The sequence below is a fragment of the Lynx rufus genome, unplaced genomic scaffold (genome assembly GCF_022079265.1).
Source record: "Lynx rufus isolate CCGP_SWC_20201006 ecotype Redwood Valley unplaced genomic scaffold, mLynRuf1.p SCAF_8, whole genome shotgun sequence".
In the NCBI taxonomy this organism is placed as follows: Eukaryota; Metazoa; Chordata; class Mammalia; order Carnivora; family Felidae; genus Lynx; species Lynx rufus.
This window is the reverse complement of record NW_025814896.1, coordinates 100,537,978-100,559,025: the sequence shown is the minus strand read 5'-3', so window position 1 is coordinate 100,559,025 and position 21,048 is coordinate 100,537,978. Positions and strand designations below refer to the sequence as shown.

General features: G+C 46.4%; 2 protein-coding genes across 6 annotated transcripts; one reads left to right on the top strand and one right to left on the bottom strand.

Annotated features, from left to right (window-relative positions):
* The first annotated feature begins 741 nt into the window (after window positions 1–741).
* On the top strand, window positions 742–14,649 carry GGCX (gamma-glutamyl carboxylase). Of its 3 annotated transcripts, XM_047067730.1 has the most exons (15): window positions 742–842; window positions 1,215–1,385; window positions 2,501–2,659; window positions 2,987–3,152; window positions 4,793–4,871; window positions 5,308–5,414; window positions 7,178–7,341; window positions 7,693–7,958; window positions 8,088–8,219; window positions 8,610–8,761; window positions 9,211–9,380; window positions 9,572–9,702; window positions 9,985–10,132; window positions 10,299–10,494; window positions 10,927–14,649. In XM_047067730.1, the coding sequence occupies exons 1-15, from the start codon at window positions 800–802 to the stop codon at window positions 11,117–11,119; spliced, it is 2,277 nt and encodes a 758-aa protein (XP_046923686.1). In that variant the 5' UTR covers window positions 742–799; the 3' UTR covers window positions 11,120–14,649. The 3 variants fall into 3 exon arrangements, with proteins under 3 accessions (XP_046923686.1, XP_046923689.1, XP_046923687.1); XM_047067733.1 differs by lacking the exons at window positions 742–842; window positions 1,215–1,385; window positions 2,501–2,659 and adding an exon at window positions 3,404–3,635 and having other exon boundaries at window positions 3,045–3,152; XM_047067731.1 differs by lacking the exons at window positions 742–842; window positions 1,215–1,385; window positions 2,501–2,659 and having other exon boundaries at window positions 3,068–3,635.
* MAT2A (methionine adenosyltransferase 2A) lies at window positions 14,239–20,865 on the bottom strand. 3 transcript variants are annotated; one of them, XM_047067734.1, is made up of 9 exons: window positions 20,648–20,865; window positions 18,631–18,708; window positions 18,411–18,533; window positions 17,892–18,004; window positions 17,661–17,804; window positions 17,274–17,492; window positions 16,868–17,050; window positions 16,583–16,716; window positions 14,239–15,872 (listed from the first exon to the last, which is right to left on the bottom strand). In XM_047067734.1, the coding sequence occupies exons 1-9, from the start codon at window positions 20,736–20,738 to the stop codon at window positions 15,770–15,772; spliced, it is 1,188 nt and encodes a 395-aa protein (XP_046923690.1). In that variant the 5' UTR covers window positions 20,739–20,865; the 3' UTR covers window positions 14,239–15,769. The 3 variants fall into 3 exon arrangements, 1 of the variants encoding a protein (XP_046923690.1); XR_006960099.1 differs by having other exon boundaries at window positions 15,867–16,486; window positions 16,517–16,716; XR_006960100.1 differs by having other exon boundaries at window positions 15,867–16,486; window positions 16,521–16,716.
* Between the last annotated feature and the right edge of the window lie 183 nt (window positions 20,866–21,048).

Sequence of the window (21,048 nt, the reverse complement as noted above, 5' to 3'; positions counted from 1 at the left end):
TGTGCAGCTGGGTCAAAGTGTCCTGAGACCAAAACAGTGTGAGAACCGCTGTTCTAGGATGCCGTCCAGTGATGCAGTTGGCCAATCCCAGCGCAGTAAATAGATATTACAGTGCTGGTCAAGCCTCACCTCTCTAGGAATCCTCCCTGATCGACCACACTTTATCTACACACTGCCCATATTCTACATCCCCTCTGCAGTTGTGCGCTTCCCCAGCTGATTTCAAACCCCTGGTCCTTGGCAGGTACCGGAAGAGAGAATAAAGTAACTCGCACCCTCTCCCTATGCCGGGATAGCCCTTCGAGGTGGGTCCTCAACTCAGAGGTCAACCTTTCTGGGGAACAGTCTAACATTTGCGCCCGCATCGCTCATGTCTGGGAGCACCGCAGGGACACCATAACCTGGAGACGCCTAATGGGGGCGGGAGGAGCCCAGGGAAGTTGCCAGAATTCCGAGATATCTTAAGGCTGAAGGCATAGAGGGGCTTCGGAACGCTTCGGGGGAGAGACAGGTCTGGCGGCTGAAACGAGGCGGGTCTACGGCATCCTCACCCCTCTGTCACAAAGCAAGGCGACGCCCGCTGAGGCGCTGGCTCGCTTGCACTAAGGCTCTTCGCTCCTCCCTTTGCCGCCAAGCAGGGAGCCGGCGCAGCTGGCCAAAGCCCTCCACGACAGTCCCGGCGCTTTGCGGCCAGCCGCGCGCGTGCTGATGTGTCGGGGAGGCGGGGCTCAGGGAAGCGATCCGTCGGACGCACCTTGCTCTCGCGCCGCGTCCGTGGCGGTGTTACCCCCTTGGAGCCATGGCGGTGTCTGCCCGGTCCGCGCGGGCCCCGTCGGACTCACGTAGGCTCAGAGTCCTCCCCTGCGGCACAGAGAGAGAGAGAGGGACGCTGGTGTCAGAGGGGCGGGGGCGGTAGCACCGCCCTGTGGGTCCCCGGGAAGAGGGCCTCTGTTCGGAAGGAGCTTGTAGAGAGAGATTCCAGTCCGAGGATTTGGACTGATGATGACACTCAGGGCGCGAGAGGTTCTGGGGCATTGGAGGATCCAGAGGAGGGGTTGCACTGCAAGGGTGTTAGAGTACTTAGGAATCTGTGGGATGACCTGGTAGGCAGAAACCCTGGGGCTGTTGGGGCTGTGATTTCTGTGATTTGGGGAGAAGATTTTAAAGCACTTCCATCCCCACACCTGCACACACGCTTTCTCTGTTGTTTGCAGATAAAGTACAGAAAGACAAGGCTGGACGGACTTCAGGGCCCTGTCAGGGCAGCGGAATGGCGAAACTCTTGGGTTTTGAGTGGACAGATGTTTCCAGCTGGGGGAGGCTGGTGACCCTGCTGAACCGACCAAAGGATCCTGCCAGCCTGGCCGTCTTCCGTTTTCTCTTTGGTAAGTCCGGTTTCTGGGAGGGGCCAGTGTGGTGCTGGGTGAGAGAATAACAATCCTCCTTTGTGCATTTCTTGGTTACTTAGTGATTTGCCTCCCTTTTCCTTAGAGCTGAAGATACTGATATCCTGGAAGAGATCTTTGTGGAGTTTAGGATCAAATCCAGCTTTGTCTCCTCTGATTAGGGTTTGGAGGCCAGAAATCCTTTGATCTGAGGTCATAGGAAATATAGAGGCAGAGGAACAGAGACCCATTTTGCTTGTGGAATGAAGTTGCCCAGTAACTATACTGAGGACTAGACCTCAGAGAAATGGCTAGGTGACAGGGCAGACATTTTGGCTGTGAATCCTGAATCCAGAGTTTCCTAACTCATAGGCACACAAGGATGCTTGGAACGGGTTACAGATGTGCTGAGATATCCATCCCCTTAGCTCAGTGGTTCTCAACTGGTGACAGTTTTGCTGTCCAGGAGACATTTTTATTTGTCACAACTTGGGGGAAGAGGAAGTAGTTGGCCACGGACCGGTGTGTACTTAGGAGCCAGGGATGCTGTGACCTAATGGTGCACAGGAGAGCCCCTCCCAGCAAATAATTAACCAGACTAAAATGTGATTGTCCCGAGGTTGAGAAACCCTGCCTAAACTGGAACTGTCCTCCTGACCTGAGTAGCTGCTTTTGTTTGCTCTAGTGTGTAAGCCAAGTACTATATTCTGGGCGTGCTAGGAAGTGAAAAAGTTTGAGAAGCACCACCCTAGAACACTTTCTATGCCTCGTAGGACAGACTTTAAGTTATCAAAACCTAAACAGTATTTATAGCGTTTTGTACACTTTTCTCATTTAATCTTGTTTGTAACCCTGTAAAAGATGAGCCCCTTTCTCAAATAGGGAATGAAGAATTAGCTCAGTGAGGTGCGGTGGCCGTCTGAGATCACATAACCGGCATAATGCCTAGCACAGAGTAGGCGCTCAGTAATTATTGTTGAGGGAATGAGTGAGTGGCAGAGCCAGGGTTAGGTAAGAAGTCTGACCCTGGAGCTGGGTGCATTCCACTGTATTCCAGTGTATTCCACCTCTTCCTTTGCTGAAGCCTAACGGCCCCTCCTTGACTACCTTCTCAGGGCTGATGATGGTGTTGGACATTCCCCAGGAACGGGGGCTCAGCTCCCTAGACCGAAGATACCTGGATGGGCTGGAGGTGTGCCGCTTCCCCTTGCTGGATGCCCTGCAGCCACTACCACTTGACTGGATGTATCTTGTCTATACCATCATGTTTCTGGGTGAGGGAAAGTGTGGGAGAGATGGGAGTATTACCTGGCCTACCTAAAACAAAGAAATACAAAGCATGCTGGTGAATGACCAAAGTCTTGGGTTCATTATTTCACTTCTGCTGTGATTCATAATTTCATCTTGCTGACCTGTGTGTCATCTGAGCTGTGATCCCATAAGTCTTTTTAAAATATTAGAGTAACATTTAATTTTCATTTAGTTTTATCCGATGATAAAATGTCCTATGACTTTTCTTGATCCCACCCACAGCCTGTCCCAGGGGAGCTGGGCCTGTGGTGACCCTTTGACCTCTTAATCCTCTCCCCCACAAATCCCAGGGGCACTGGGCATGATGCTGGGCCTGTGCTACCGGATAAGCTGTGTGTTATTCCTGCTGCCATACTGGTATGTGTTTCTCCTGGACAAGACGTCATGGAACAACCACTCCTATCTGTATGGTTTGTTGGCCTTTCAGCTGACATTCATGGATGCGAACCACTACTGGTATGAGTCTAGGGGAAAGGGGGAAGGGTTGGCTGGGTCAGGATGGTTACTGGTGATAGGGGCCCAGTGAGGTCCTAGAATTTGCCCCAGCAAGCATATTTTCAACCATGCTTTGCAAAGTGTGGTTACAGGGTCACATTTTGATTCGGATGAATTCGGGAGGGGGAAGGATCAGTGAGTTGGGGCACTTGGGATGACAAAAAGGAAAATGGCTCCATTCCCAACCCTCCACTCTTTCCGTATCTCCCCAGGTGCCTTGATCTATCCACTTCCTGTAATCCTCTTAGAAGAAGAGAAGACTAAAGCCAGACATAGATGTTTTCAGATACCTCAAGGGTGGTCATGTGGAAGAGGGAGCAGACTTTCTCTGTGTGAGCCCAGGGGGGCAGAGTTAGAGCCAAGAGTAGCGGTTGCTGTGAGGCAGAGTCATATCAGAAGGAGAGGGCCCATCAGGGCCGCTCAGCAGTGCTGTCCTGGGAGGAGGTAACCCTCCCCCACCTCCGGCTTAGGCGACCATCTTTCATGGGAGGTGGTGAAGGGATTTGGAGACAGGGTGGCAGGGCAGATGATCTCTAGGGATCCTCCCCATTAAGTGAAAGCAAATATGCAAATATGAAATGTCAGTAAGATGGGTATAGGGAAAAAAATCTCAAATGTTGAGTGTGTTACTGATTTATCAGTCATTAATTAACTTTCATTTGTTAATATAACATACAGATACCCCTTTGGTAAATCTTTAAATTCATTCAAAATAGCCAGCTCTGATCATATAAAATTAAGAGAGTTTTGACAGAATACTCCTGAAAAGATTCATTTTTATAATTTTTACACAATTTGAAAAAATACCTATCCTTTACTGAAGGCTTTGCACATGGCCAGACACTATACTAAATACTTTAAATTTTTCCTCATTACAATGCCATGAGGTCTATAGTGCTGTTCTATTTATAAATGAGGAAACTAAGGCATAGGGAAGGATTGGCCTAAGGTCACCCACCAGGCTAAGAGGCACAAGTGAGAATCCAGGTCTCCTTAACTACAGACGGCAGTGCTCTTGACCACAAGTGTAAACTGCCCCTTCCCCAACTTCTCTGCTCATTCATTGTGTTCTTGAAAACCTGTTTTGCTGCTGCCTCCCTAGAATACATCTAGTCTTAGTGTCTTGGGTATCTCTCCCAAGGTAGCTGTTAGCAGGTACCCTCCAGCACTACATCCTGGCATCTAGGTCTATGAAATGTCAGTTTGTCTTGGATTTTGGAATTTTTTTTTTTTAATGCAGTATATGTTTACATATACCTTTAGCTTTTCAACCATTCTTCTCAAATTCATTCTTTTTCAAATTCAGTCATATTCTAGCACTATGGTCCCTTCCCTGATTTGTTCCATTAGGACAAACTAATTTACTAACTAATGGTAAACACTGAACTCTTTGTCATTATCACTCACTAGTAACATTTCTGTCATGACCTAGTCACTGTTAAATTTGCTCATGTAATTCTAAAAGACCTTTAGAATAGCCCGGAGAACCTAAGGGGATATGGGAAGACTTCTTGGGATAGAAAGGTTATTACATTTAAAAAGAAAGGTGGAAATGTGCTGGACTAAGAAGCTCTCCTTACTGCTTGCTTCTCTTCGTGTAGGTCTGTGGACGGCCTGCTGAATGCCCGTAAGCGGAATGCCCACGTGCCCCTTTGGAACTATGCTGTGCTGCGGGGCCAGGTACAGGATTTGAGGAAAGAGGGAGGTGATCTTTGATACCCACTGTCAGTGTGGCCATCCTGCTGCCAGACCCCACTGTTCTCTGCCTCCTTGGATTCCTTTTGCTGGAAAGCTAGGCTGCCTCTTCTGTTGTTCCCAGTCCCCTAGTCTCTGGGTTCTCTTACCTTGTCATGGAAAGAATAGAGCTTTATCCCTGCTAGATTGACATCCTTATGAGAGATATATGCTTCGTGACTTTCTTTGGTACCTAATACTGTGCTTGGCGTTGGTAGAATGTCAATAAATACTTGTTGGATGAGTGACTATCCCAGTTGAGTGAATCTAATCTTCCTTAGGTCCTGAACTCCGATCAGAACTTGTGTTATTGCCAGTAGTCTGTAGAAAACGGGGTTCTTTTTTTTTGTTTGAATGTTCGTTTTGCATTTTGTGTTTGCAGATCTTCATTGTGTACTTCATTGCGGGTGTGAAAAAGCTGGACGCAGACTGGGTTGAAGGCTATTCCATGGAGTACCTGTCCCGGCACTGGCTCTTCAGTCCCTTCAAGTGAGTGGCAGTCAGGGCAGAGTTTTCGTTGAGGCACAGGTACACAGCAGGTGACTCACCTCCCCCAGGCTTATGGTAACAACTGCCCTCCCTGCTTTGCCTGAATTTGCCACATGCTTTCCTCTGGCCACTCATCTTCCTATTCAGCAGAAGGCAGAGTCAGTGATACCGAAAGATCTAGGCCTACCTGTCCCTGGGCAAGAACAAAGGGAACAAACTAAAAGACGAAAGTCAGAATGAAGTGAGTTGGTGAATGAGTCCATGCTCCCTGCAGCCGCTATAGGTGGTACCTTGTGTTGCCGCCCCGGCCTCTCGCCGGGACTCCTCAGCCAGTGTACATAGATGGACAGTCAGCGGCCCTGCCCTGACAAATCATTGTTGCAAGCTCTTTAGAAAACGGAGGTTTGCCTCTCTTGAATTCTCCTTTCCTTCTGTTTTTCCTTGCCTCTTTTACTTTATTCTTTCTTTTTCCCTGTTCTTTCCCAGTTCCAAAAGTTTGACTTTATTATGTTAGGCATTCACTTTTTATTTTTTTATTTTTTAAGTATGTTTATTTATTTTGAGAAAGAGTGAGCGCTTGCACAGGAAGGGCAGAGAGAGAAGGAGAGAGAGAAAAATCCCAAACAGGCTCTGCACGTTCAGTGTGGAACCTGACGCAGGGCTCGAACTCATGAACCGTGGGATCGTGACCTGAGATGAAATCAAGAGTCGGATGCTTTAATCCACTGAGCCACCCAGGTGCCCCTGTCAGGCATTCACCTTTTAAAATTCCTCCCTTCCTTCCTTCCCTCCTTCCTCCCTTCCTTCCTTCCTTCCTTCCTTTCTTCCTTCTTAAATGTTTATTTTCTGACAGAGAGAATGAGCTGGGGAGGAGGGGCAGAGAGAGGGAGACAGAATCAGAAGCAGGCTCTGCACTCAGCCCCATGTAGGGCTGGAACCCATGAACCACGAGATCATGACCTGAGCCCAAGTCGGACTCTTAACCAGCTGAGCCACCCAGGTACCCCAGTTTCTTCTCATTTATAAACTCCATGAGGAATCTACTCCCGGGGCTCCTGGGTGGTTCAGTCAGTTAAGATTCAGACTTTGGCTCAAGTCATGATCTCACGGTTTGTAGGTTCGAGCCCTGTATCAGGCTCTGTGCTGACAGCTTACCCTACTTTGGATTCTGTCTCCCTCTCTGCTCCTTCCCCGCTCATACTGTGTGTGTATGTGTGTGTGTGTCTCAAAAATAAACATTAGGGGCATCTGGGTGGCTCAGTCGGTTAAGCATCTGACTTCAGCTCAGGTCATGATCTCAGTCTGTGAGTTCGAGCCCTGCATCAAGCTCTGTGCTGACAGCTCAGAGCCTGGAGCCAGCCTTGGATTCTGTGTCTGCCTCTCTCTCTGCCCCTCCCCTACTCATGCTCTGTCTCTCTCCACCTCTCAGAAATGAATAAATGTTAAAAAAAAATTTCTTTTTTAAAAATAATAAAAATAAACGTTAAAAAAAAACACCTACTCCCCAAAGTACACTCACTTCTCAATCAAATTTGCTCTGTGGAATCTGCCCTTACTTATTACATAGGGCATGTGGAAAAAAATTGAACCGCTAAAGTGCGTGGAAATGAAAAGGGGTTGGAAACTCCCATAGGGTGTCTTTGTGCAGAGTTCTACCCACCTGCTATGGTACATCCTTTGGCGAGGACAGGGTGGTGGAGTTTGCTGTGAATGCTGGGTTCTCCGGTGGGCTGGTGCCTGACCTTTGTTCCTGGTCTCTACAGACTGGTATTGTCCGAGGAGATGACTAGTCTGCTAGTGGTGCACTGGTGTGGACTGCTGCTCGACCTCTCAGCCGGTTTCCTGCTCTTCTTTGATGCCTCGAGGTCCATTGGCCTCCTCTTCGTGTCCTACTTCCATTGCATGAATTCCCAGCTTTTCAGCATCGGTCAGTACCTGTGGTCTGGTAGGAGATGGGAAGCCACAGGTTTGCGGGGAGGGACTGGCCGGAGACATTGTCTGGGAGTGGGAGATGGTGACGGAAACTGGAGTTAAACTGAGCCAGATGTAGTCACTGGAAAATGGCAGTGAACAGGAAGAGAGGACTGGGGCCTCTGGGCTCAACTAGCGTGTTGTGTAGGAAGGAATCTCGGGGAAGTAAGAATCCTCTAGTTAAGAACTTCTTTCGTCACAAGTAGAATACCTGGGAGAGGCTTCCTGAAGTAGGGGAGTGGAGGGGATTACCCATGTTCCCTGCAACCAAACTCCTGAAACGCTTATTTTCTCCCTGCCTTCCTAGGTATGTTCCCCTACGTCATGCTCGCCAGCAGCCCTCTCTTCTGCTCCCCTGAGTGGCCCCGGAAGCTAGTATCTCACTTCCCTGAAAGGCTGCAAGAACTGCTGCCCCTCAAGGCTGCCCCTCAGCCCAGTGTGTCCTGCGTGTATAAGAAGAGCCGAGCCAAAGGTGGCCAGAAGCCAGGGCTGCGCCATCAGCTCGGTGCCACCTTCACCCTGCTCTACCTCCTGGAGCAGCTCTTCCTGCCCTATTCTCATTTCCTCACCCAGGTATGTGTGGGCTGGGGGTTAGGTTGGGAAGTGGCAGAGGTCACAACGTTAGGGAAGTATGGGGCCGTGTCGGTTGAGAATGGGGTTAGGAGAACTGTTGGGCTGATTGCCTCTGTCCTGCTTTTTCAGGGCTATAACAACTGGACAAATGGGCTGTATGGCTATTCCTGGGACATGATGGTACACTCGCGCTCCCACCAGCACGTGAAGATCACCTACCGTGACGGCCGCACTGGCGAGCTGGGCTACCTTAACCCTGGGGTGAGATGTCTGATGCTGACAACTTACTGTTCTTCAGAGCTCCCTTGAGCATTGGGGTCTGATTTGGTCCTAAATATAATTATAAAATAAAACAAATTTGGGTCCACTCTGCCCACTCTGTCCTCTCAGGAGCCAGGTTGACTCTTCTTTTGTGTGAGTTCAAATAGGGCAGTGTCATTCACTTCCTTTGAATTGAAATTAGATTTAGGAAAGGTAAGTATATCAAGCCCAGCAATAAACAATTCTTCCCCAGAGACGAGTTCAGGGTTTTTTTTTTTTTCCTGGTCAAAATAGGCACCAGACAGGACTCTCTTAGTGCCATTGACAGTGCATGACCCATCTGGGAGGTTGATAATGATGAGGTGGGACTAATGTGGGGGTTTGGGGCAGGTATTCACACAGAGCCGACGATGGAAGGATCATGCAGACATGCTGAAGCAATATGCTACTTGCCTGAGCCAACTGCTTCCCAAGTACAATGTCACTGAGCCCCAGATCTACTTTGATATTTGGGTCTCCATCAATGACCGCTTCCAGCAGAGGTGGGCACAGGGAACAGAGAAGGGGAAAAATGAAGTCCCACTCCTTTTGCCAAGATGAACAGCCCATGCTCCCCAGTGTTGTCTTGCTTGAAAGGCTGTCTGTCCTCTGGTGCATGTTGGTTGTGGGCATAGCTGATTGTTTCCAGCAGGGGGCACCATCAACCAGCAGAAAAGGTAACTGACTTTTTTTTTTTTTTTTTTTTTTTTCCTAAGATGCTGTTAACACAATTCTCCTCAGGTGGCCACTAACCCCCATTCTTCCCAATGCTCCAGAATCTCTTTCTCCTTCTCTCTCTGCCCCAGACTGGCAATAATATGCTGACATAAGCCATTTCTTCTATTTGGAAACCCTGTTCCCTCTATCTGGGAGCAGTGATGAAGGGAACAGAACCAGAAATTCTGGTGGGTAGGTGCTGTGGTCTCTTTAGAACATGGTTTTCTTTCCTAAGGATTTTTGACCCTCGTGTGGACATCGTGCAGGCCGCCTGGTCCCCATTCCAGCGTACATCTTGGCTGCAGCCACTGTTGATGGACCTGTCTCCCTGGAGGACCAAGTTACAGGAAATCAAGAGCAGCCTGGACAACCACACTGAGGTGGTTTTCATTGCAGACTTCCCTGGTATGGAGGAAAGCAAAGAACCTTTGCTGTCTTTCCCTGTGGTTTCCTTGGCCAGTGACATTGCCTGTGATGGAGAGGGGAGGGGCATTCCTGATGGGAGGAATGTTCTTGCGACCTGAAGGGTGGTAGTGGTAAAGGGAATTATTTCATATTCCATGGGGTAAGCTGGGGAACTTTGTTGCCCCTGGCAGGGCTGCACCTGGAGAATTTTGTGAGTGAAGACCTGGGCAACACTAGCATTCAGCTGCTGCAGGGGGAGGTGATTGTGGAGCTGGTGGCAGAACAAAAGAATCAGACTCTTCAGGAGGGAGAAAAAATGCAGGTATTTTGCTGGAATTAACAATGGCAGAAAAGTTTAGATGAGTGGTGTTGATTTACTATAGACTCCAAAGTGGGAGCTCAAAAATCAAGGGTCCCCAGGGCTGTGAACAGCCTCATCCAGGATTCTAGAAGTCAGTTCCTTTGGACTCCAAAATACAATGAAAAGAAAGACGTCTAGGTAGGGGGGAAGGGGGGGTGGGTTGGGGTGGGGAATGTAGGAAGCCCATAGGCTGCCTGGGAAAGGTTAGAGAGTGAAGTATGCCCATTTCTTTTCCCTTGTCAGTTGCCTGCTGGTGAATACCATAAGGTATATACGATGTCACCCAGTCCTTCCTGCTACATGTACATCTATGTCAACACTACGGAGCTTGCACTGGAGCAAGACCTGGCATATCTGCAAGAATTAAAGGAGAAGGTGGAGAATGGAACTGGTGAGTATATGAAGAGTTGGGCTAAGAAAGCACCTGGTTATAAGTCAGGGTTGTGAATGAGGATCTAGCCACTAAAGAATGAACTTGAAGTTTCTGGCTGATGAAAGGAGAGTTCTAAAAGAGAGAATGACCTCAGTGATTCCTCTTTTTGCCATCTTCTGGGCAGAAATGGGGCCTCTACCTCCAGAACTGCAACCTCTGCTGGAAGGGGAAGTAAAAGGGGGCCCTGAGCCAACACCTCTGGTTCAGACTTTTCTTAGACGCCAGCGACGGCTCCAAGAGCTTGAACGCCGGAGAAATACCCCTTTCCACGAGCGGCTCTTCCGCTTCTTGCTACGGAAGCTCTATATCTTTCGCCGCAGGTGAGTTATACTGACAGCAGTACTGGTCATTGCCGTCAGATGTTTGCAAGTTGGGTAACTTTTCTCTGGTGAAGGTAACGGGAGGGACAATCCCAAGAAAGGACAGTCTAGTGCTAAATACTTTTTCCTCTCCATTCTTTTCCCCCTGATGTAATGGAAGACTAAATGATCTGTCTGATGGCCTGCTGTCTTGTTCTGCCTCAGCTCACCGCCAGCCTCCCTGTGGGTTATTCCTACCTCACTCTAGAATCCTTTACTGGACCATATAAGGAGTGGTGTGCCCTTCCAGCTGGGATGGGTGGGTCACCGGGGGGAGATTTTCATTTATGCCTGAGTGAAAGAAGGTAGGACCAGGTGGCCATGAGGGGTTCAGCAGGAATCCCTATGTAGAAACAGGAGTTTGGACTGGCTGGCCTTTTTCTTCTTTTTCAGCTTCCTGATGACTTGTATCTCACTTCGAAATCTGGTATTAGGCCGCCCTTCCCTGGAGCAGCTGGCCCAAGAGGTGACTTATGCAAACTTGCGACCCTTTGAGCCAGTTGGAGAGTCAAGTCATTCAAACACAGATTCTTCGAATTCTGATCCCCCTGAGCCAAATTCTGACCCTGTGCACTCAGAGTTCTGAGGGGGGGCAGATGTTGGATACAGATGTGGGAGCAGCCAGTCATAGGACCATCAACCTATGCATTGGAAATGTGAAGAAATTGATATTTTATATATTTTTCTTCTTTATTCATAGTTCTTTTAAATTCAGAGAGGATATCTTAGAGGAGCCAAGAAAGTAAAGCAAGGATAAAATTTATCAATTCAAGGTTGAGGGGCTAGGACAGCCATTCTAGGATAAAGGGCTAAGAGTCAGGTTTAAAGTGACCAGCTCCTTGGGGAAAGAGATTTATGTGCCATGATAACAATAATGCCAAACTATTCTCAAGTACTTGTTATATGCCTTCATTATTTCATTTAACCCTTAGTGGCCATTAGTCCCCTATTTTACAGTTGGAGACAGTAAGGCTCAGAGATCATATAATTTCAAAGACAACCCTCATAAGAGATGTACCCTGCCTCTTGTAATTTGCAGACTCACGGACAAGAATCATGAAATAGTGTTAGCCTAAAACTTGTCTTGTTAATTACAGGTAAGATTAGGATGGTGGTCAAGTTCTAAACGCACAGTAATTTTCTCTTCCCTACTGTTGTGGTTCCTTTATTGTTCCTATTATAGCCAGTGAGTTTTTCAGTAGCAGCTATGAGAATAGGTAGGACCAAGTTAAATAAGGAAATTTAGATGATTGGTACTAGCTCTCTCAAAATAAGCTTTAGCATTCTCTCAAAATTAAATTTTAGCATCCTTCTACCCTTTCGTGAGCACAAAGTGATGTAAAGAGAATTAACCAAACTTGGTGAGGGATTAAGGCATGTTTGCCGTTATTTTGTAGGCTTCGATGTACAGGGGGACTCAGGAGGCACCTCAATTCCTTGAAAACTCAAAAGCCTGGCATTGGGCTAGAAAGTAAGAATGCATAGAGAAAAAGGAAGAAAAAAGGCCCCTGCTCTGGGTGCTCATGGTCTTGCAGTAAAGACGGTCATGGCAGTATATTGGCAGTCCCAGTAACTTTGATAAAGGATTACATCTGTGTTTTCAGGCTTCGCTTCCCATGCCTCACCCCACCCCACCCTACCCTACTTCCTCGGACAGTGGTCTCAGGAGGTCTTTCCTAGGCAGCTGCCTTCTCACTGTACATACTTGAGATGATGATGTCCTCTCCAGTGGTTTCCAGTGATGCTGCTTAAATTTCCCTCCTGCGCCCTAGACCTATGTATCTAACTAGCTCCATCTGGATATCCCACAAAGCTTTCAAACTCTAACAACTTCTATTCATCCCCAACTCAGGCCTCCTTCTCATTAGTGAATGGCATTTTTTGACCAAGCCACCTGAGTCCTCAGCCTTGATTCTTCCTTTTTTCTCACATTTCTTAAATTTCAAGTTGCATCAGTTCTACCTCTTGAATCTATTCATTTCTACTACCTCTGCGTTCTAGTTGGAGACAGACCTGAGCAGATACAGTTGTGCAAGTTGGGCCTGAATAAGGGCATCGCACTGAAGTCAAGTGGGACCTCATTCTTACAAGGCATTTGTGTGGGTTAGCTAGCACTAACAGTGCCATGAGGTATCTTGGTCACTTGGTAAGTGTGGGGGAAACACTGGTTTTCAATAGTTTTGCAGATCTGTGACACAATATACCTCTGCACCATGTCCTTTTAAGTTCAGCCATCTCTTCCCCTGCAGTCCCCCCACGCCCTGCCCATTACATGACTGGTATTTGGGGAAGGGACTCCGTGGTAGTTGTAATATAGGCAAGGATGCTACTGTCCCAAACCTGTTAGTGCCCACCTCTTCTTCCCAATGAAAATGTTGGGATGGGATGGAGAGGACAGGTGGTCATCTTAATACTGTTTAAGAAAAGCTATTCAACAGTAAATCTGGATTCAGATTTCACTAGAAATCAGGTCTTGTGCAGCTGTTATGGAAATGGACTATCAATGTCCTTTTTGCTAGGCCTTAGTGTTCTATTTCTCCTCTCAGCATTTGTCCCGGACCAAGTTGTTCCTTTAAACTGTATAAAGTCCAGTACAGATTTCCTTTTAACCTGCACATTGAGCTTTCCTCCCATACCATATTCATGCTTTGATCTTCAACCATTTATAATCACCATCACTCCATTTTACCTTTGCTTCTACTCTTCTCCCTGGGCTGGTCAGTATTTCTTCACCTTCACTTTTTAAATAATTTTTTCCCGTTAGGCAGAAGCAAATACTGAACCTAACCTTAATTTCTCTAGTACTATCCGACTGCCTATAGGCATCCAGTGCATCCCTATCCCCCTTATTTGGCCAGCAGTGCACTGGCATCTAAGAGCTTTTTGAAACTTTAAACGATACCAGGACTTAACCTTGCCCCCCTGCCAATATAGTTATATTTAAGCCTCTAGATAGGTGTAATCAAGCATTCTTTTGGGTTTCACATTTTCAGATCAACAGTAAAGATGAACCACATGATTGCATACATGCTGGTGTAAACCTGTGCCAAGTGGCTCTGGTCTCTACTTTCAGCTCCTGGTTAAAAAGGGATGGTTCAAGCTCTGTTGTGAACCCCTACAAACTGCCACAAATTTAGAAGAAGGGTTTTAGAAACTTGTAACATCATCACTGTAATTGTGCTCAATTTTTCACTGTAGCTCACTTATTCTAGCTCGTAAAATGATTAGAAGCTGGCCCCTCACCACTGCTCAAATTTTGCTGTGTCATGTACTGAACATGTAACTTGCAGCCTTTAACACCTGTTTATAATAAAGGGATTAACACTTCAGGCATAATAAAGTTTTTCCCCCTACATTGGAAAGATGAAAAGAGGTTTAAATTTACAAGACTGAACATTACTGTCCCTTTTACGTCCTTAATCTTGGACAGTTTTTAAATGTTACTGGCAGTTGAGTAGCTGCTACATAGTAAGGACATATAGATTTTGTCCACTGCGTCGACCAAAAAAAGCAATGCTAGACAGGTAAGATCTTGGGAGGTTTTTCTCAGTGCTAGGAATAGGATATACAAACCTATTGAAACGCCTGCAGTCCTGGATGAAGGGGTTTGAGGTGATTTCCCTGAACCATGGGAAGGATTACAATTATTCAGGGATAAGGAGTATGTTCTCAGGTCATATTCAAACCAAAGAATAATGGACACAATTAAGGTAGAACCTAGCATTTTATTTAGATCTTCATTAAACTGTTGGAATTGAGAACCAGACATACGTAATAAACCTCCAAAAATAGATCCTGAAAGGCACTTTCTGCTTAGGGCAAGCAGTCATGGAATAAGCATGTAAACAAGCTGGCTTCTCTGTACCACACCAGCCAAGTCAGCTTTCTCCATGGCCAGCCGCACCAGCTCTGCCCTCCCTTCTATTAACACCAGCCAGACCCCCTGTAGGTCTAACCCAAGGTTTTTCTGTAGGACACCTTGGCCTACCTGGGAATGCTGGAAACATGTTGTTAAAGGAATCATGGTGTTGAGGAAAAAAAAAAAAAAAAAAAAAAATCTTTTAAAAGCTGCCATCTGAGGTGATGGCTTCTCTGTACTTACGCCATACCCCAGAATACAATAAATAAGCAATTAGAAAATGTTCAAGTATGAAGGGATTTCCTCCTCCCCGCCAAAAGCACTGCTCTCTGAAGGAAGCTGGTTTCTCTGTAGCTACACCAGCTGTTCAGAAAGCTCATTGGACCTGGTTTTGAAAATAAAACAAAGTTAAAACCCTGGGAGGAATTATTGTGCAGTGTGGAGTACTCAGTCTTTCTTATAAAGAAAAAAAAAAGTTATCTGGTACCAAAGTGTGCAACCTACAGACCCTCAGGTACTGCCCTGTGACTTCTCTGTATGACATCACAAGGGTGCCAAGTGCCTGTTTTTCTAGAGCTAGGAGTTGGTGGTTTGGCTAGTGCTGAAACCATGCATAGGATTGGTTTACTAAATAAAAACCTTATTACGTACGTCCTCCAAAAGACAGCTGAAAAGTGGAGAGATTTTGATTTGGTGCTATTTAAGAGATGGCAATTAAGAGCATAAGCACCAGGGAGATGGTTTAATGGTAACTGCCTTTTTTTTTTTTTTTTTAACGTCAGGCTAGAGCTCCAACTGGAACTTGCGTTACATGCAAGAATGATTGGATAGGGAACACTCCCTGACAAAGAGCTACATAATTAGAAATGGATCAAGTTATAAGGAAGATAAGGGAAGGCTTCACATTCTGAATAGAGCTCAAGACATTACAAATTCATGCTGACAGGGCTATGGCATTGCCAGACAGGCTATAATGGAACTACAAATACTTTACGTGCACATTACAGGACATTTTCAGCATTTGGTGGGAAAGTCAATGCAATTAGGATTTTAGAAGGTTGGGTGATAGGGCACAAAGGTTCAATTTCAAAGCATTATTTACTACAGTGTTGTTGGTTTGTTTCTAGGCAGTTACATGGATCACCTATGCTCACTAAATTCATTATAATGGTGAACAAAACACCTAGGGACAGAATAGCAAGCCCAACTTACAGTCCCCCACACAAGCTAAAATTCATGTCATTGACTAGAGTGACTGCAACTGATCAGGAGCTGAAAGAGGACAGGAAAATTTAGGAAGAAGGGCCCTTTCCCTCAGAGCTTGAAGGCTTCTCTGTAGCCTACGCCAACAAGTCTGGGGAAAAAAGGCTAACACTTTCAATATTTAAGCTTTTTGGGCACTTCCCATGGGAAGCTGTCCCTACCAAAGTGGCCATAGGCTGCAGTCCTCTGATAAATTGGCTTCTTCAGATCCAGATCCCTGGAATATACAAGTCCGTAACTTAATATGTAGCATTCAATTAAAATAAAGCAAAACAATCAGCAAGACTCATTTTCAAGAGTTCTGGCAAATGAGTTCAGTTCTCTGGGGTTTGCTAGGAAAAAAGTTTGTGGCAGAAGTGTTTGTTACTTCCCTGGTGTCCAAACTCCTCGCACAGTCCTTATTAGTAACTACAGTTCTTGTTTTTCCATCCTTGGCTCAACAAATATGAAAATTTGTCATTATTCTGAGAAATTCCAAGTGTCAAAAAGCTCATCTGAGATCATGGCATACTTACCAAGGTCCCATGCCCAAACCCTGTTTATTTTCTTTATAGCGGCCTTGAATAAATATCCCCACTTATCTGTACTAATTTAAGTAAAATAAACATCCCTAGATAACATGAGCACAAAGCCCAATATCAAACGTGAAAGACTTTTTCTAGGGTGGTTAATCTAAGCAATGGAACACTGTAATTTTAGATTTTTCTTAATATAAACTTTTACTAAAGGCAACTTAGATAACATCAACCGTTCTAGGAATTAAAAGGTTTCCCCACTTGAGGAGTCTTCACACCCACCTTCACCTCCGATTTGAACAGATCTCAAATACACATACACACACACACACACACACACACACACACACACACACACACACACACACACACACCCTCATTTTTCACTAACAATAGGCTTTACCATCTTTACCTGACAATGACCCCAGGGCGGAGGTCAAAATTCTTCTTCACAATCTCTAATAGCTCTCTCTCACTCTTCTGAGAGGTGCCATAATGGAAAATGGAGATAGACAATGGATGAGAAACTCCAATAGCATAAGAGACCTAAAAGGATTCAAATGTCATAAAAGTCAGTGATTAAGAGACCCACCCATTTGTACAATACGCTGGTATTTAAAAAACAGAAGTAACTACACTAAAAGCCCTCCCACTAGCATGCCTTCTAATCATTCCAATTATGTAAGAAAGTATATACCTGCACAAGAACCCTTCTGCACAGACCTCCTTTAACAAGGGATTTTGCCACCCAACGAGCAGCATAAGCAGCTGAACGGTCCACCTTGGTATAATCCTTTCCTGAAAAGGCACCTCCTCCATGAGCTCCCCAACCACCATAAGTGTCCACAATGATCTTCCGGCCAGTCAAACCAGCATCACCCTGAAATTAAAGAATTCAAGTCACTTTATGCCTAACCTTTCCAATAAAGGATTCTAGATCAAGCTTCCTAAATACCTATTTCTGTATCACTCAACAAACATCCTCAGAAAATTCACATGCAGGCTTAACCAATCTAGAAAAAAAGGTGGTAGCAGCCAAATTTGCAGGTAACCATTACAGAAAATCCAAAAAAGTAAATGGAATTGATACTGCAAGGCCTTACCTGAGGCCCACCAATAACAAATCTGCCACTTGGCTGTAGATGATAGATTGTGTCCTCATCAAGGTATTTTGCAGGTACAACAGCTTTGATGACTTTCTCCTTTAGGGCATCCCTCATCTCATCAAGACAAACTTCTTCATCATGCTGAACAGATATAACAATTGTGTGGACTCTGATGGGAAGCACAGCACCTCGATCCTGCATGTACTGCACAGTCACCTTGAAGGCAAAGCAAATGATCAGAACATCAGTTTACTAGATAGGATAGAGAACCTAGGCAAAGCTAAGTGACAATACGACAAGATAAATACTAGTCTTTAGTAAAAACATTACTGGTGTTCTGTGCCAAAGCAGTATGTGTAATCTATCTTTATGATCATCACTTACTTGAGTTTTAGAATCTGGGCGTAACCAAGGCAAAGTGCCATTGCGGCGTAGTTCAGCCAGTTTGGCATTGAGCTTGTGTGCTAAGACAATAGTTAAAGGCATACATTCCTCCGTTTCATCAGTGGCATAACCAAACATCAAACCCTAAAAAAGGAAAAAGTCACCAATGTGATCAATCCAAGCTTCACAATTTCACATTAGAAGAGATGCAAATAGAGTCTACCAAGCTACCTGGTCTCCTGCACCAATGTCTTCCTCATTCCGGTCGAGATGAACACCTTGAGCAATATCTGGTGACTGTTGCTCCAACGCTACCAGCACATTACAAGTCTTGTAGTCAAACCCTACAAACAAAACAATATCTTGTTTAAGAAGAAGGAGAAAAAAAAAAAACCATAGCAATACCCATGCCTTCTATTTACAAGAGTTATTTGAGATTTCAAATACTGCTATAGAAATCAAATACAGGTATCCCCCCACGTTTTGAAAGTTATGGTTTCATCACTTCACTTTTAGGAAAGACCTGCATTAGTACTTGTTTTCGCTAACAGATCTCATGTGGGATCAAGCCCCACGTCAGACTCTGCACTGACAGGTCAAGGAGCCTGTCTGGGATTTTCGCTCCCCCGCCTGTTGGCATGCACTCAGACTCTCTCTCTCAAAATAAATAAACTTTAAAGTAAAAGAGCTAGAGAGTGTTGAAAATATCCGGAAAAATGAGCTTAGAAAAGCCAATTCATTAAAACACACCTTTGGAAGAATCATCGTATCCAATGTGTTTAATGGTTTCACGAACCACTTTCTGGTAATCAACAGCAGCTCTGGACGTAATTTCCCCAGCAAGAAGGATCATTCCAGTTTTAGCAACAGTTTCTAATAAAAGAGAAATGCACAATCAAATGCCACTCTTACAAAGTAATTTCCATGAGATTACCTTTTCATCAGTTGGTAAGCAATGTTTAGAACCTACCACAAGCCACTTTGGCATCAGGGTCCTGCTGAAGGTGGGCATCCAGGACAGCATCGCTGATCTGGTCACAAATCTTATCTGGGGAAAAAATTTGTCTCAATTTGTCTCATTGTCAATAGACAATCTGTCATGCCCTTATAAACACAGCTGTAAAGATCTTTGGGAAAGCTTTCTTTCAAAAATCGTGGTGAAACCTACAGAACACAAATTTACGAACTTAACCATTTTCAAGCATACAATTCAGCAATTCAAAGTATGGAGATCTTAACTGCTAAATAGAGCACTGCTTTACCAGAAACCTTTTGACTGAAGAATAAATGCTGGATATAATACTGCATGTTACTTGAAAACTTGATACCATAGTCTTAATATAGCTGCACCACAAGCTCACCAATTCAGATTAGCCAGAATACCCAGCACGTTTAACATATTTAAATTCATTGTGATATATGCACTTTACACCTTAGGAGGACTCTATTCCATCTCTTAAGTATTTCAGACATTTTGAAAAATTAAGTTCCCAGGCAGAACAATTTCCACTGTTATGCAGAACAGCCATATAACTCAAGTTAATCAAACTGAAGTGTTTATCCTCAAACCCAAAAGCAAAGCAGGGAAACATTTTTGATTTGCCAAAGGAGTAGTCCAGGAATATGAGCTGAATAGACTGGGAAATGTCCCATGTATTCTGAATCCTTGTTTCCTCCCCCACTGTATCACCATTTATTAAAAACAGGGAGAACAGAAATCCCTCTCCCAGAGAGATCACTTTCCTGAATTTTCTACAATCATCCGGAACAATTAAAGCAAAATGTACATTGCAGTCAAATCAGAAGTTCAAGACTTAATCTACAAACTGGTATAAACGCCTGACTTAAAGTATTAAATTAATAAAAGGTGGGCCAAATAACCTGTCAAATTCTCAAAACTGAGGGAAGGTGGGTAACCCACACCAGAACACCTGACCTTCACTCATCAGGATCTTGGGGTTTGTCCTCTCCTAGATCACTAGGCTGCTTGTGGGATTTCATCATAGGCACAGGAGACTTACTAGAGAAATGCATCTTTAAAGCCATTAGACTAGATTACCAGATCACTGTGGTCACCCTAAGAAAAGGTAGAACCAGTAGAGCAAAAGACTCATCTTTACTAGACTGAGATTCAAAGTTCCTTGAAATAGCTTTACTCGTTCACGTGTAAATTGATCTCCATAATGGCGGACTAGTGGACAAAGCCCAGAGAAGGAGATGTTCGGTAAAACCCTGCCCAACGGTAAAGCACCAAAGACTTTAAAGGGAAATCCAACCCAATGGCAGCTTACACTTAATTCATGCTTCCAATCCTTTTCAAACATGGTCCAAATAAGGCAGGCCTTCCCCAACCCGCACTATATTTAGTTGGAGGCTGTCACCTTGACGGCAAGGCCATATACTGCCGAAGGACATATCCGTATTCTCCTGGGTACCGTAATGGCCCAAGGCAAGAATTAACGGACTCGGCAGACGTCCCGAGGCACGGGCCCCCCACTCCGCACACCCGAGCGCTCCGGTAGCCCGACGGCTCCCCCTCGCCCGGATGCCACATGCGGCAAACACGTGGTTGCGGCTGCAATGCGGGGCGCGCGCTCCCGAGGGCCGGCCGCGAGCACTCGGGGCCGGTCGCCCACTCGAGGGCTTTCAGACGGCAGGGCGGAGATGAGGAAATAGTGCCCTCCCTGGATAGAGCACAGCTGTCCCGGCCCCCGCCCTTCTCGTTTTCTAGAATCTTCCGCATGCCGAGGCGCGCGGCCGGATGGGAAGGGAGGGGAGGAGAGGGCAGGGGAGGAAGGGGGAGGGGAGCGGCGGCCACGCGCTCGGCACCGGCGGCGCCACGAGGAAGGCGCGCGGCCGCCGCTCTTCCCACCGCCCGGCGGGTGAAGGCAACTAGCACGGGCACCGTCGCCGGCCGGACTCGGCCGGCCGGGCCCGGCCCTGCCCACGCCCCGCCTCTCACTTCCCTCCAGGGCCCGTCACCTCACCTGGGTGGCCTTCCCCTACAGACTCTGAGGTGAAGAGGAACGTGCCCTCCTCGATGAACGCCTCGTGAAAACCGTTGAGCTGCCCGTTCATGTTGGGGTTCGTAGCGGTGAGTATTAAGCGGCGTTGAGGAAAAAGGGAGCGGCGAGGCGACGGCTGCGAAGTGCACAAGAAGACAGCGCTCTAATCTGCTCGGGCGGGCGGCGCGGAGCGAACGAGGCGGCGGGCGGTGCGGCCCAGTATTTATACACAGCGCCAGCGCGCGCCCGGCCCGGGCCCCGCCCCTCGGCGCCGCGCGCCACTGCGCCACTCGCGCGGAGGCAGGCAGAAGGGGCGGTGCGCGGACGCGGGAGCTCGGGCTGAACCACTCTGCGAGGCAGGGGGAGGAAGCGGATTCGCCCCT